Here is a 15,582-nt window from a genome sequence, read left to right on the forward strand (position 1 = left end):
GGTGTTGACAACTTCTTGAAAGTTGTTTCCCTCTTCAAACTTTTTCAAGACGTAAAGACACAAGTGACCGCAATAAAACGTGTTTCCAAATTGAACCCTTTCGCTGTTGTAAAAGACAGGGCTTTTTATACAGTTAACGAGCTCGACAAGAGGGGGTTGAGCGTAAGAGTCAAAGCTGAACTTTGCGTCTCCGTCTTTGTACCAGCACACCCAATGAAATCCTCCTGTGCTCGAGTCCCCCGTGTTGATAATTCCGCATTTTTTGCTGCTTCCATCAACTGAAAAGTGGACAAAACCTCGTTTGGCAAATTAATTCCATACATCAATTGAAAATTGGTTAAAATTCCCTGCACGTTGATTTTCTTGTTTCTCATTTTTACTTTGTTGAAATTTTTTTAAATCCTCTGGACTTCGCGATTATCCCTTTGCACTCTGCGATCAACCTTTTTGCCTCGGGTTTTTCATCGGGTTTTTCCTTGGGTTCTGCCTCTTCTTCTGCCTCTGGTTCTGCCTCTTCCTCGTGTTTTGTCTCTGTAGATTTTTTTAATTTGTAGTGACCATAAGCCAACGTCTGAATTTTATCTTCTAAAATGATTCTTTTGAGAGAGACTTTGTTGATTTCTTCCGTGTATATGTCGTGCAAATGGGATCGGATGATGCTTTTCAGCCTTCAGCATCAGTTTTTTGCTCTGTTGATTTCCGAAAATGGACAAAGCTCCCATTCCAACCACAACACACTCACACGCAATCGAAACTGGAGTGGCAACGACGGTTGACAAAAGTGCTATTCCTGTGATTCCCAAACCAATGCACACCGTTTGCAATCCATCATCTGCGAAACGAATAATCTTTGCAGCTCGATGGTATTTTTTGCTTAGAGCCATTCTCTTCACTTTTTCATCCTCCATTTCTTTTTGGATCTCGCTTATTTTTTGAAGTCGGTAAATGTGACCTCCATCAGATGGCGCTGTTGGAAGAACTGGGTAAATTTTTTCGGTGTTTTTCAATATTTCCATCTTTTTAACAAAGTCAGATTTTTTTAATTCGAATCGATGTGATTTATTTTACCGAGCATTTCACCTTTTTTGATGAGGACGTCCTGGTGACTGTTGTTGCTCACATCCAAAACAATGTCCTCCACAGACTCTGAAAAACTAACATCGTTTTTGTGGTATTTCAATTGATCGCTGATTTTGTTCATCAAAGTGACGACAGCAATTCCTTTCTCCAAATTCAATCCAACGGACAACGATATTGGCGTGTAAGAAAGAGCAACAAATCTAATGTCTTTCTAAGCAAAAATCTTGTACCGTCCGTTGACGTTAAAATAGGTGGGATGATCCAACTTTTTTTTGACCATAATAATATTTTTCGGATTTTTTCGTTCCAACTCTTTGATTCTCTCCTCCAAATGTTCCTAATGCAAATTCAAATGTTCCAAATTCAAATTAAAATTGTGAATCTCTGCTGAGGCGCTGTTTTTAAACATCTTGTGAGGGGCGTGCATTTTTTAATATGAAAAGAAAATTTTTTAAATCATTTTTTTTTTCATTTTTTACGTGATTTCACAATTCATCCCCAGATTCCACTTCTCCCAAATCTAAATCGTCACCCATGATGCTTTGAACTGAAGGTGCATTTTTTGCAATGACAACTTCAGGAAGTCTAACCTGAATGGACTCGATCTGCGCTCCAACAAAAACACCTTCAATTTTCAAAGAGGCAATGACGTAGCACTTTTGTCGAACATATTCCAAAGGATTTACTTTCACGAACTCTTTCGTTTTCTTTTTGAAAAACAAAGAAGACATTTCAATGCTTTTTTCGTTTTTCAAAAAGAAAACGAAAAAAACATTGAAATGTCTTTGTGAACAACTTTCCGAAAAAATTTGGTGCTGTGTTTGGATTTTCAGATTTGTTTTTAAAAATGGACAAATCCTCCGTCATGATTTTTTTCGTTCTTCCTCCTTTTTTCATAGTGGGCATCATTTCCTTGACTTTCTCGCGAAGAAATTTTGATATTTTTTCAGTCACCTCGATGAACTTTCTTTCTTTTTCGTTCATTCCGTTTTTTTCGTTGAAACCGAGAAAGGACATGGAATATCCCTCCAGTTCTTTCGTTCCAAAACTGCAATTTTCAAACACACCCAGAGAAAACAAAACGGGATTCCTCAAAATGACAGGATCTTTTCCAGAGGGGTACTCATAAAAGAGCGGAATCTTTTGGAACTGAATAACTTGCTCTAATCAAAATTTTCAATCGTCGCAAAATTCATCTTTTTAAAAAGAAAAGAAAATTTTTTTTAAATCATTTTTTCAAACGGATCAATTCTTTATGATCCACCCAGGAGTTGAAAGAGTCTGGATATCCTTTCCATTTGACTAATGATTTGCTCTTTGTGCGGCGAATTATTTTTTCAATTCTGAATATGTCTTGATGGGTCTTTTGCATTTCCTGTTCGTAAAAAATTCCTTGAATTTCTTCACCGTTGGCGTCTGTGACTTTGTACGTGGGTGGATCCGTGTGCTGAATTTTTGACACTGTGAAAACCTCCTCAGTCCATCTCGGCGTGTACCCTTTTTCAAAATTGGACTTCTTTTTTGTGATCCTCACTTTGTCACCCATTGAAAATTTTGGTTCTGGTCTTTCTGTTTGCATCTTTCCATTCAGGTTCATCCAGACCTTATTTTTTTTCTTCTCATCGCTGGCTTCAACTAGAGTTATTTTGATGGAGGAGTGCTTTGTGTTGTTGTAATTTTTCACCATTTCGTCCAAAACGTCAATGTATTTATTGGTGTTGTTAGCTGAAAATAGTTTGAACATTTTTTCTTTCATCGTTCTGTTCCATCGCTCAACGATACAACTTTTTTCCTCGTTTTCAGTAGAATACAACTACACTCCTAGCGCTTTCATTTGTTTGTTGTAAAATTCTTTTCCTTTGTCAACCCACATTTTGGCACACTTTCTTTTTTCAAAGATTTTTTTCAACGCTTCAGCCACATCAAGACCCGTTTTGCTTTTTAAAGGAACAATCCATCCATACTTTGAAAACACGTCAATCACCTTGTGCAAATATTTTACTCTGTTATTGAATTTTGAAAGCGATTGCATGTCGACCAAATCTGCAGCCCATTTTTCGTCGATGTCATTCACAAATACTTTTCTTTTTTTGAAATGATGAATTACCGGTTTGTGAAGCTCCTCTGCAAGCTGATCCGTCCATTTCAAACTGGGAATGTTTTTTTTTTTCGCAGAGACACCCAGTCCGAATTTGGCTTTTGCTTTGATTATGGGTGTGATTATTTTTCTTTCGTTTATTTCTTTTTGAGTGGGGTTTGGAATGGAGTTCATTTCTTCAAGCATCATTTGATCTGCCAAATTTCTGTTTTGGACGTCGTTGAAATATTTATAAGCCAAATCGTGATGGTATGCTGCATTGTCCACTCTGTCCACCGGTTTGCTCCATTCCTGATACATGTCAGTGGATGTCAGCCTTTTGTCCAAGTCTGTACCAGGTCCTGCAAAATGATTTTGAAATGATTCATGCAAAGGAGCAAACTTGCATTTTGTCGTTCCGCAAACGTCACAAGTTCCTTTGATCATATTTCCGTTGTTTTTTGAGATTTCGCTTCTCAAATGGGTCGTTTCTGTTTTCCTTTCGTATTTGACGCAGTACATTTTTTATTTTAAAAAAAAATATTTTAGAGTTAAAAAAATGGAAGTTGCTGATTTGTCATGGAATATTTGAAAAAGCAAAAGGAACAACAACAAGCTTCTACCGAGAAGCATTCGAGGAATCATCGTCGGAAAGTCAGGTTGTGGGAAAAAACCTTGCTTCTGAATTTGCTGTTAAGACCTGGATGGTTGGATTACAACCATTTGCAAGTTTTTGGAAAATCTCTTTTCCAACCCGAGTACAAAATACTGAAAAGTTCGTTCGAAAAAAATTTGCCAAAAAGGATTATTCTCGATTTGTTCAAGGTACAAAACGAAATGGAAAAATTGAATTTAAACCCTGAATACGTCATCGATGACCTTTCAAAAAATTATTCCGAAAACGAGGACATGGAGTGTCAGTTTTTCGAAACGGCTGACGATGTGCCTGAACCTGAAGATCTCGATTCGACCAAAAATAATTTAATGATCTTTGACGATTTGCAACTCACCAAGCAAAACAAGTGCAAAAAATATTACATCCGAGGAAGGCACTCCAACGTCGACTGCTTTTACCTCGCTCAAAATTATTTCATGCTCCCAAGACAATCCATAAGAGAAAACACCAATTTCATTTGTCTGTTTCCTCAAGATTCAAAAAATGTGGACCATATTTATCGAGACCACGTTTCGAGCGACATGAAGAAAGAAGAATTCAAAAAATTTTGCAGATATTGCTGGTCTCAACCTCATGGATTTGCAGTGATTGATTTGTAATCAAAAAAATACGATGGAAAATATCGAAGCTGATTTGAAAAGAGGTCATTGAAAAAAATGATTTTAAAAAAATTTCGTCCATTTAAAAAATGTCAGGCATAATCATCGACGTGGATGGAAATTCCAACGTAATAATAACAGAATTTTTGGACAAAATCGTTTTTGAAAAAGGGAAAACTTATGAGATGGCTTTTCTCGGTCTGGAGACGTACAACAGCTTTCCAAACATCACCAGCAAAAACAATTCTTTCAGGTACAGCATGAACAACGGAGGAAATTGGGAAAACGTCACCATTCCAGACGGGAGCTACGACATCATCGACATCAACAATTACTTGCAAAAGTCCGTCTCAAACACAATAAAAAATTACGCGTTACAAAGTGCAAGCTACGTCACAGCAAATAAAATCAGCTACTCTCCAGAAAACATCAGAATCGGATCCAATTCAAACACTTTAAAATCAACCATCAAACTTGGCTTGAATTATTTGATGGACTTGAACGTTGAAAACAGCATTGCCTCACTTTTGGGATTCACAAAAAGACAATTGGACTCCAATTCAGAATACGAGTCCGACGACATTGTCAGAATTTCAAGCGTCAACACGATCAGAATCGTCAACAACGTCATCGGGTCGGCATACATTAACGGCTCACAATTAAATTGCATTTACTCCTTTTATCCCGACGTGGGTCCAGGTTTTAAAACCATCGAAAGATCCACCCATTTGATTTACCTCCCTGTCAAAGTCCCCGAAATTTCTACAATGATCACTCGCATCGTCGATCAAAATGGAAGTTTAATCGACTTGATCGTGGCGAGGACATCACGATCCGATATCACATTCGAAAAGTGAAATAAATATTTTTTTCCGGCATTTAAAAATTGAGCAAATATGTTAGTGTCAAATTAAATGTGTCTCAGGGGCAGATCGAAAAAATAAAAAAATCAATGATGGAAGGCGAACCCGTAAGCATCAGGATTTCAAGAGAGGATTTTAACGGAAACGACGTTTTGTTTGTGACGGAAAGTCAACATCGAAAAATTGTGGACGCTCTCCATCGAAAGAGTTGGAGTCACCATTAAAATGAGCAAAACTCAGGTTGAACACAACGCAAATGTGAAAAGAGGATTTATTGGAGCTCTTTTACCTTTATTAGGAATGCTTGCAGCTCGAGCCGCTCCCATTGCTGCCACTGGTCTATTAGGTGGAGTTGCCCAATTGCTTGGGTCTACCGTGGTTGACAAAATTACAGGAATGGGTGTCGTTTACGTCAAAAAAAATGGAAATGGAATTAAAATGGGGAAACAGAGGAAACGGACTGTTTTTAACACCATGGGTCAAAGGAAGCTCAGTCAGAGAAAGACTTTACGTCAAAAACGGAAGAGGATATGAATCCATCGGCGCCGGATTGCTTCTCGGACCAAACTCCCCATTCTCAAGCGTTCCTTTTTTAAATTTAATTTTGTGAAAAAAAAATTTCTTGGCGTATTAAAATGAATGACGACGGAAAAATTAGAAGTTTTAAAATACTGGATCCCATTCAATTTTTAAAAAATAATGGAGTCCACTGGCGCGAAATTGAAATCTACAAATCCATCCTCCAAAAGGAACAAGAACAAGAACAAAGAAAAAAAGAAAAAGAGATTTTTCGAAATGGAAAATTTAAACACCTTTACAAAAATTGAAATTTTTTTACAAAATAAAAAAAAATTAAATTTTTTTATTTTTTTTTCCAAGAATACCCCGCGATTATCAAAATTTTAACAACAAACATGAAAAATCATTTTGTCCAAAAACCTCCTCCGCGATATCAAAATTTACACAACGAACATGGAAAAATGATTTTGTCCCAGAACTCTCATTTTCCTAGTAGTGGCGCGTTTAAGATTCTGAACCATGGTGGCTTTTGTATAAATATCAATGCAGGAGTCGAAAAAAAGCTAAGCCAATCAAATGTTCTGAAAAATACCATAGGTGTCTTTTGAAGGCTGTCATTACTGCATCTCGAACAATATTGTTGCAGGTGTAATCATTCAAAAGTCTCAATAGTGTCAAGTCATTATATGGGGCTCTTTCTGCCAAGCAAGCTTCATGCTAATATTTTCCATAGACTAAAGCAACAAACAGGCTGATTTCGGTCTAAGCTTTTCTTTTATGAGCAGTGAGAGCCACTTGATTTTTGAAAATAAGGATTTTGATGGAATAGATGCCCTTCGGCGTCCACTTGGCGTGGTGCAAGGCTCCAGGTGCTCGAAATTGCACTTCTTCAATTGGGCAACCACCAAGAAAAATGAGGCACAATTGTAGAAGCTCGCCATAGTCTTGGCAAGCATTTTTTTTTTCTTGGCGTTGGTGATAGCTTTTTACAGCTTCTTTGGAGTATGCAACCAACTCATTGCGGAGATCAGTAGCATCATATTTGCTTTGGTCAAATGTTGGCCATTCTTTTTGAAATCGTTTATATAAACCTACATCATGTTCATTGGTAGCTCTAAGATATGTGGATGCAAATATTCTAGAAAGTATAACTTCAAAAACATGGTGGCGACATACTATCTACACAAGGTCTTTCTTGAGTGTTTTTTCAATAGTTGTGCAAGTTCCAAATTTTAAACCAGTGTTTGAGGCTGTTGTATAGAACACAAGCCCACGTATTATGTCTTTGAGATGCTTATTTTCCAAAAGTTCAAGGCAGGCACTAGCTTGCTCCTCACCTGTTCCCCAAATGATTTTGGGAACCCCAAACAACTTTTTTTCTCCAGCTCCAGAAACTAGGATTGCAATTCTGTCTACCTTTACATTTGTCTGAACAATATCTGTTAGAAGTTTTCCAATGCAACACTGATATGTAATGGAATATATTTCATGTTTAGTTGTCTGTTTTATATATATAAATATATATATATATATATATATATATATATAGACACACACACACACACACACACAAACACACACACACACACATACATATACATACATACATACATACATACATGCATGCATGCATGCATGCATGCATGCATGCATACATACATACATACATACATACATACATACATACATACATACATACATACATACATACATACATACATACATACATACATACATACATACATACATACATACATACATACATACATACATACATACATACATACATACATACATACATACATACATACATACATACATACATACATACATACATACATACATACATACATACATACATACATACATACATACATACATACATACATACATACATACATACATACATACATACATACATACATACATACATACATACATACATACATACATACATACATACATACATACATACATACATACATACATACATACATACATACATACATACATACATACATACATACATACATACATACATACATACATACATACATACATACATACATACATACATACATACATACATACATACATACATACATACATACATACATACATACATACATACATACATACATACATACATGAATGCTGGGTTTTATAATGTTTTCTAAACTTTATGAAACTAATGAAAACTCTATCGCATTTATCAAAAGTGCATTTGACTTCTGAACATCTCGAAGTCAATCCATGTAAATTTCGAAAATGAGAAAAAAAGATATGTAATGATGAAAAATATAATCTACAGAGGAAGCACTTCATAATTTCTTTTTTTTTTTTCAACGGATCTTATTATTTCATCCGTTGAATTTATGGAATTTCGATTACTAAGTAATTTGTTAACTTCACTAGTAAATTTTGTTGTTTTTGGAAACGAATTACTTCGTTAATTTAACGGAGACGCGCAATCCGTTACTTTTTCTAACGGATTGTGCTTTCTAACAGATAGTGCTGTGAAAAACTGAAATGCTCTCCAGATTGTGGTCCAAGGGCTTTTTGTTTTAAATGTCCTTTCTTTTTGTTTTAAATGTTGTTTTTTTTTGCTCGTTTAATTTTTCGAGATTCCTGTTGGGCCAAATGCTTATCCATACCTCCAAAACTGGAATTGGAGAGATCTTCTCGCTGGGATACCAGAAACGCTTTGTCTTCCTAATTGTGCGTAATCTGTAATACATCTGATCTTGCAACATCAAAAAGTTCATGTAAATTATTTTTAAAAATTTCTTCTTTCAATCTGTAACCCTCGAAATTTTTTGTGCGACTTTTTTTTAATGACTTATAGACATTATGTAACTTCAGTAATTTTTTGGCAGCATATCTAACTGGCGTAGTAGGTATCCTAGCCTTTTCTCATTAACGAAAGACGGATAACATGGTAATATTGGCACTTGAGTTTAATGATTTATTTTCTTTTTTGTGATAGTAAAGGAAGTTTGCCAGTACTTGTTGATTCGAAGAAAGTCTGGAGCATTCCAACTCTTTGGTTGATTTTCCAATTAACCACACAGAACTTCAGAAACTGGCAGAACTTCTCGTTGTTGGAGCTTTTGCCATTTTTACCTAAACAATGAACCAACAACCATTGCCTAGAGTTTACCAGTTCTGTATATGTTATAGAAAACTTCTGTTTCATGCAAACATTCAAAAAAATTTAATAAATGATTGAAATAACCTAGTACTACCACTACTAGTCTACTACAGAATGATAGTTTTAGTTTAATGATAACAATTTTCAGTTTGAACAATGAACATATAAATATTTAGTTCAATTTTTAAAATATAATTAACCTTAGAATCTTTTAAGAATTCAAATTAGAGATAACTGCGTGTGATATAATAATTAATTACTAAATTATAATTGACTTAAGCAATAGTCATATTGATAATAGTGGAGACTCATGCAGGAAATACAAACATAAGAAGAAGTGAAAGCAACTGAAAGTTGACTTAAATTAAAATTAAGTAAGCAAAAAAGGTTGCTATACAAATAATATATTTCTTTTTAAAATCTCATTTTACAGATTACTATATTTAGTTTGTTATAAAGTTACTATACATTTATTATATTTACTATACTTCAAATAAACTAAAATTACCATTACTCAGTACTTACTCTCCCACTTAGAGATTAAAATATATAAAACGAAACCACCGAACAAAAGATTAAATAACTTCAGATAAGCCATATATATATATATATATATATATATATACAGTGGCATATCTAGGGTGGGGCAGGCAGGGCACGTGCCATGGGCGCCAACCTGAAAGGGGCGCAAAAGAGGCTTGGTTGCGATACAATAAGTGAGAACTATATAAAATAAATTAAGAAATAATATATTATATAAAATAAATTAAGTTTTGAATTATTTCTCAGTGTTAGATCTATTATGCTTTTCAACTGTTCTGCAAAATATTATATTTCTAAAAAATGTGCTAAAAAAAGCGGTTACGAATATGTCAAGGAAATCGACTGTTATTAATAAAAATTGAAGAAAAAAATTAAGATCGATAAAAAAGGGGGGTAAAAAAAAATGTATATTTAGTCTATTTTTTAGTCAAGATATCATTGTTTTAACTAAGGTAAGATTTTAGACAAATTATTCTGACTCAGCATCAAAAAAAGCAAATTTCATTTTTCTTTTAAAAAGTTAAAGTTTTAACATAATTTCTTTATATAAAAAACAAAAAACAAGCTTTTAACATTTATAAATAAAAAGTTAGATTTAAAGGGGGTGAGCCACCTTAAATAAATCAAAACTGAAATATACACTGGCGCCTGGTATTGCCTGCATGGGCGCCTTCTGAATCACTGGATTCGTCTTCTACAAATATATTCTAAAATATTTTGTTGAGATATGTTAAGGTAATTAAAAAATATATTGCTTTTGTCAATTATATATAGCAAGTTCTTAATAATTTTAAAAATAATTAGCTGAGAACCATGAATCGTTCTTTTGAGAAAAAGAAGGAAAGTGGGGCTGCAGGTCGAAAACGACGTTCATTAGAGGCAAAAGAAAAAGAAAAAAGCAGCAAAGTTTTTAAGATGTTTTTTCAAAAATCGAGCACGAGCACGAGCACGACTTCTTCAGATAATCTAGAAATTTCTGCAAGCACAAGGCCTCAAGAATTAGAAGATACTGGGTCAAGTTCAAGCAAGAAAGAATTAGCTGCGGCATCTATTGATGGCGATGCAGAGAGTTTTAGTTATAATTCCAAAATCCTTGCTACTTCTGAAGAAACAGAAGTTGGGCCTGAGTTTGACAAAGAAATGAAGATTGATGACGTTGAAGATAAAGACTTGATATCCGAAAACGTCCAAATTATTAAATGTCCCATACCTAAAATTATTGTAGAACACGACATCGGATTTCTTATGTTTAGTGAACAAACAGGAAAAGCAATCATAACTGATCCATTGAGAATTGAAATTATTAAACATGGTTTTAAATATTTCCAAAACATCGAAGGTCCTTTTCTGCCGACTAACAATTGTTCTATGAACAAAAGTTGGTTCTTTAAAAAATTAGGAAATGGTCACGGTGAGCAAGTGATGCGTTCATGGTTGGTTTACTCGCCTTCCAAAAAATCTGCCTTTTGTTTTTGCTGTCTTCTTTTTTTAAAATGCGAAAACCAATCTAGTTTGGAACAAGAAAGCGGATTTAATAATTGGAAAGCACCTGAGAGAATGAATGTACATGAAAATTCAAAAAACCACAGACAATGCTTTAACCAATGGAAAGAACTGGAAAGAAATTTATTTTACAATAGAGGAATAATTGATGCAGAACCTCAACAACAAATTCAAAGAGAAAATCAAAAGTGGTGTGATATTTTGAAAAGGCTGTTGCACTGCATCAAATACCTTGCAATGCAAAATTTAGCTTTGCGAGGACACCGAGAATCACTTCAATCAAATGCTAACTCAGGAAATTTACTTGGTTTACTGAAACTAGTTTCCAATTTTGATCCTGTTATTAAAGATCATTTAAAATTTGCGGAGAGCCATCCTGGATCCACAACATATCTTTCTCCCAACATTCAGAACGAGTTCATTCACATCATAGCATCCACTGTTCGTGCTAACTTGCTTGAAAAGATACATAAAGCAAAGTATTATGGGCTAATGTTTGACTCAACTCCAGATTTAGCCCATCGCGAACAAATGTCTGAGGTAGTTAGGTATGTCGAGATCGATTTTGAGAAAAAAACAGTATATATAAAAGAATCTTTCCTTGGCTTTATCCAACTCAGCGATAAGGATGCAGCTAGCTTAGCCCAAACAATATTGGAGCAATTAGAAAAAGACGATATGAATGTAGAAAATTGCAGGTCACAATGCTATGACAATGCTGCTGTTATGGCTGGCCACAAGAGTGGTGTGCATCAAATAATAAAGGAAAAAAACAACCTTGCCATATTTGTCAATTGTGACAATCATAGTCTTAATTTGGTAGGCGTACATGCGGCTAAAGAAGAAGTAATGATGGTTACTTTTTTTGGAACCATCAATGAGCTTTACGTTTTTTTCTCAAGATCAACTCAACGATGGCAAAAACTTAAAGATGCTGTGCCTATTACTTTGAAGTCCGATTCCGATACCAGGTGGAGCGCCAAAACAGAATCAGTAAAACCTGTACACACCTACATTGATGAAATAGTGGAAGTTCTTCAGAACTTAATGGTAGACGAAAGCGCGTCAAATGAAACGAAAAGCGATGCAAAGCAGCTTTATAATAGAATTTTAACGTATGACTTTCTCACATTGCTAGGGTTTTGGAACAAGATTCTTGGCCGAATTGACCGTGTTCAAAAGAGGTTGCAGGATCCTAAAATGAACTTTCATAATGCAGCTTTAGATTTGAAATCGCTCCAAGATTATTTCCAAAGTGAGAGAGAAGTTTTAGTTACTGACTCACTAAAAGAAGGAGTTCAAATTTGCAACGAATGGGTTGTTGAATTTGAAAGACGTCAAAGAAGAAAAAAAAGAATGGATGGCGAAATGTCTAGAGATGTTGGGTTAACAGCAAAAGAAGAAATGGAAAGGGTAATAAAAGGGACTGTCGACCGTCTTTTTAATGAATTGAAAACAAGAAGCGTTCGATTAATGGAAATTGATGAAAAATTTGGATTTCTTCTTGATGTGGAAGGGTTGTACTTCAATACGGAAATCAATCACTTAAAAGATCAATGTAAAAAATTTGGCGAAGTCTACAGTTCTGATGTGGATGGACGAGAACTGTACGAAGAAATTTTGGACTGTAGAATGCTGCTTACTAGCCGTAAGGAAAAAATATCAAGTCCCGAGCAACTACTTATGTTTATAGTTGAATATGGAGACGAAAACGTTTTCCCTAATATGCGTATAGCATTGCAAATATTGCTAACAATAGCTGTGTCTGTAGCTAGTTGTGAAAGATCATTCAGTAAACTTAAACTGATTAACTCTTACTTGAGAGCTTCGATGGGCCAAAGCCGTCTCTGTGATCTCACTTTACTAAGCATAGAGCGAGAAATTACCGAAGAAATTGACTTTGACAATGTTATTAAGAAATTTGCAGCAATTAAAGCTAGAAAAATAAATTTGTAATGTATGTTACATAAACAAATTGTTTATTTATAATGAATAATAAAGTTTTATTAAAAGTTTGTGTCATCATTTATTAAAAAATTGTAATTAAGCACTTTATGTGGGGGAGGAGGGGCGCGAGATCGGTGTTTGCCCCAGGCGCTATTTACCCTAGGTACGCCACTGTATATATATATATATATATATATATATATATATATATATATATATATATATATATATATATATATATATACAATATATAATGTATTGTTATAGTGTAATAATACAAATACTCTTGTTCGTTTGAGTGTGCTCGATACTATTGAATAATAGAGCAATATTTATTTATTTATATAAAATGAATAAAAACACCTTTTTATGGAACTCTGAGTTTCATGCCTTTCGGCAATCATCAGCCATTGTGTATATCGTTACTTAAAAACCGTTTAAAAATTACAAATTAAAATCACGGTAGGACGAGTTCTGACGTTACTAAACCGAAACTAAACAAAAAGACGTCAAAGGTTTAGCAAATATTTCTTTGCATGACGGCACTTTGATATTATTTCATATCTTTTGTTAAGTAAGTTTTCTCCTTTGTATGATAATATATGAAATTTTTCGCGGAGACAAAGATTACAAACTTTTGCTGCTTGATTGTAGGGCTTGCATTGTGCTACAATCTTCCATGTAATCACCGGTTTCAGATTTTTAGATTTTAGCATCCATATTTCTTTGGAAAGTTCGGTGTCATTTTTATATTTAAGTGCGTTGAAAGATTTAAGATGGTTGGCATATCTAAGTTTAAATGTAGTTTCACTTATACCGAAATAAACTTTGTCTTTGAATTGAGGATCCCCAGAATTTACAGTGGCTTGGTAACGACATTGCTAGAAAGGCATTGGCTATTTAACGGACAATTTTTTTTGTCTATGCAGTTGCATTCTTTTTTTGTTTTATATTTATTGCTTTGAAGAATTTTGTTATTATGTGCATTTATTAAAGAATTGATATTAGACATGCAACTATAACTAACTTTAATGTAGTTTCGATTAAAAATTTTATGAAGCCTGTGTCCTACTGGAAAGTGTTGGTCGATTAAAGCTAAGAAGCGCTTTCCAATATTAGTTTCAACATTTTTGCTAAACGGGGGGTTATACCATATAATTATACGTTTACGATGTTTACTTTGATGTTTGTCTATTTGCGGTTGGTAGGTGAGTATTGAATTGTATCCTGATTTACGTAAAGCCTCTTCATACGGAAGAATAGAGTAATTGAACACAGTTTCATTTATTGCCATAGTTGATAATCTTGACTCAATAGTGCGAGGGATTTCTTTTATTATATTAGGTGGATGGTTTGAATCAGAATGAACATATAAAAGTTGGTTATTAGGTTTACAATATGGTTGATAAGAACTGTCGATCAGTTCAATGTTACATCCAGATAATTGACAATTTTAATATTAGATTGAATGGAGATATTTAGGTTATTACTTTTAAAAACATGCGTAAAATGCTTTTTAATTTTCTCCATTTGTTGGCCGCTTTTGTTTTCAAAAATAGCAAGTCCGTCATCACGATACAAGCCAAAATTATTTTTATCGTAATATTGAGAAAGCTGAAACAATATAAAGATACCAACTAGTTCGCAAACTTCAGCTCCATCAAATGCACCCATTGTGACATCAAATAATCCGCCTCTTTTCTTTATCCAAGCTTCATCGTTTTTAAAAATTAAAGATTTTCTTGCATGATATATTAATTTTTTATCGTCATCATTTATAACAACATGTTGTTCGGCGAAACTGATTGCATTGGTAAGAGTGGTTTCACTAATAGATGGGTAAAAATCATTTATATCAAAAATTAGAAATTTGCAAAGATGTTTATTTTTGATATTTTTAAACCAATCTATAACAAATTGGGTGCTTTGCCATTGATTCAACTGTAGTTTACTTTTTAATTCGTGGATAATTTTAGATAAAATGACTTTGCTAATTCTTCCTACCTCGTTTTTCGATGGATTTAAAAGGCGAACTGAAGGGTTGTTAATAAAGTTATCTTTATGGTCTTTTAAAGTGAAAAAACAACCGGACGATCCGTTTATCTCAATATTATTAAACACTTCATGGATTAAAAGGTTTTTTCCTTCCTTATTTATTTGATCTTTTAATTCTGGCGACGATTTTTTGTAGGTAGAAGTAATTGCATTTGTTAGCAGTTTGTTGTATTCATCTTTAGATAACTTATACAAATTAGATGTTTTATCTGCCTTTATTAATGTTTTATGCGATGTACGTATGGATTTTAAGTCTTTTTGCATATTATTCTGAAACTTGCAGTTTACTTTGCAAAATTTTATAGATTTATATAGGTTTATAAGGTCTTTTTCAAAAGAACGCATTTCATTTATTTGAGGTGGGCATTTTGATGATTTAATTCCGTAGTCTGTATAACTTGAATCATTTCTTGGGTAGTTATTCATGAAGAAGAACGCCTTCCATCTCATTTTCTTTACGAGAATTTCTGTTTTGTTTAGCAGTTTTAAATTGTAATCTTTTTCAGATGGAATCGGTATATTTTTGATTGAGTGTTTCAGGTTTTTTTTTTCCATTTTGTTGACGACTT

At 34.0% G+C, this 15,582-nt stretch overlaps 2 protein-coding genes across 2 annotated transcripts; one reads left to right on the plus strand and one right to left on the minus strand.

Annotated features, from left to right (window-relative positions):
- Window positions 1-6,223: 6,223 nt before the first annotated feature.
- On the minus strand, window positions 6,224-13,406 carry LOC149894595 (uncharacterized). The gene is made up of 3 exons (XM_090074918.1): window positions 13,322-13,406; window positions 8,469-8,937; window positions 6,224-7,278 (listed from the first exon to the last, which is right to left on the minus strand). Exons 2-3 carry the CDS (start codon window positions 8,577-8,579, stop codon window positions 6,994-6,996), a joined length of 396 nt encoding a protein of 131 aa, XP_089931044.1. The 5' UTR covers window positions 8,580-8,937; window positions 13,322-13,406; the 3' UTR covers window positions 6,224-6,993.
- LOC149894596 (zinc finger MYM-type protein 1-like) lies at window positions 9,835-13,023 on the plus strand. The gene is made up of 2 exons (XM_090100609.1): window positions 9,835-10,243; window positions 10,346-13,023. Exon 2 carries the CDS (start codon window positions 10,424-10,426, stop codon window positions 12,965-12,967), a length of 2,544 nt encoding a protein of 847 aa, XP_089956735.1. The 5' UTR covers window positions 9,835-10,243; window positions 10,346-10,423; the 3' UTR covers window positions 12,968-13,023.
- Window positions 13,407-15,582: the final 2,176 nt, after the last annotated feature.

The sequence above is a fragment of the Hydra viridissima genome, unplaced genomic scaffold (assembly GCF_058129835.1).
Source record: "Hydra viridissima isolate aposymbiotic clone 2 unplaced genomic scaffold, HvirCarnegie_v1 scaffold_1, whole genome shotgun sequence".
Taxonomy (NCBI): Eukaryota; Metazoa; Cnidaria; class Hydrozoa; order Anthoathecata; family Hydridae; genus Hydra; species Hydra viridissima.

Excerpts from the sequence above, each read along its gene's own strand:
- LOC149894596 (XM_090100609.1), top strand. The coding sequence starts at position 10,424 with ATGTTTTTTCAAAAATCGAGCACGAGCACGAGCACGACTTCTTCAGAT.
- LOC149894595 (XM_090074918.1), bottom strand. The coding sequence starts at position 8,579 with ATGAACTTTTTGATGTTGCAAGATCAGATGTATTACAGATTACGCACA. Across the intron at positions 7,279-8,468 it reads CTCCAATTCCAGTTTTGGAG|TGTTGCATTGGAAAACTTCT; the intron begins GTATGGATAAGC and ends ATTACATATCAG.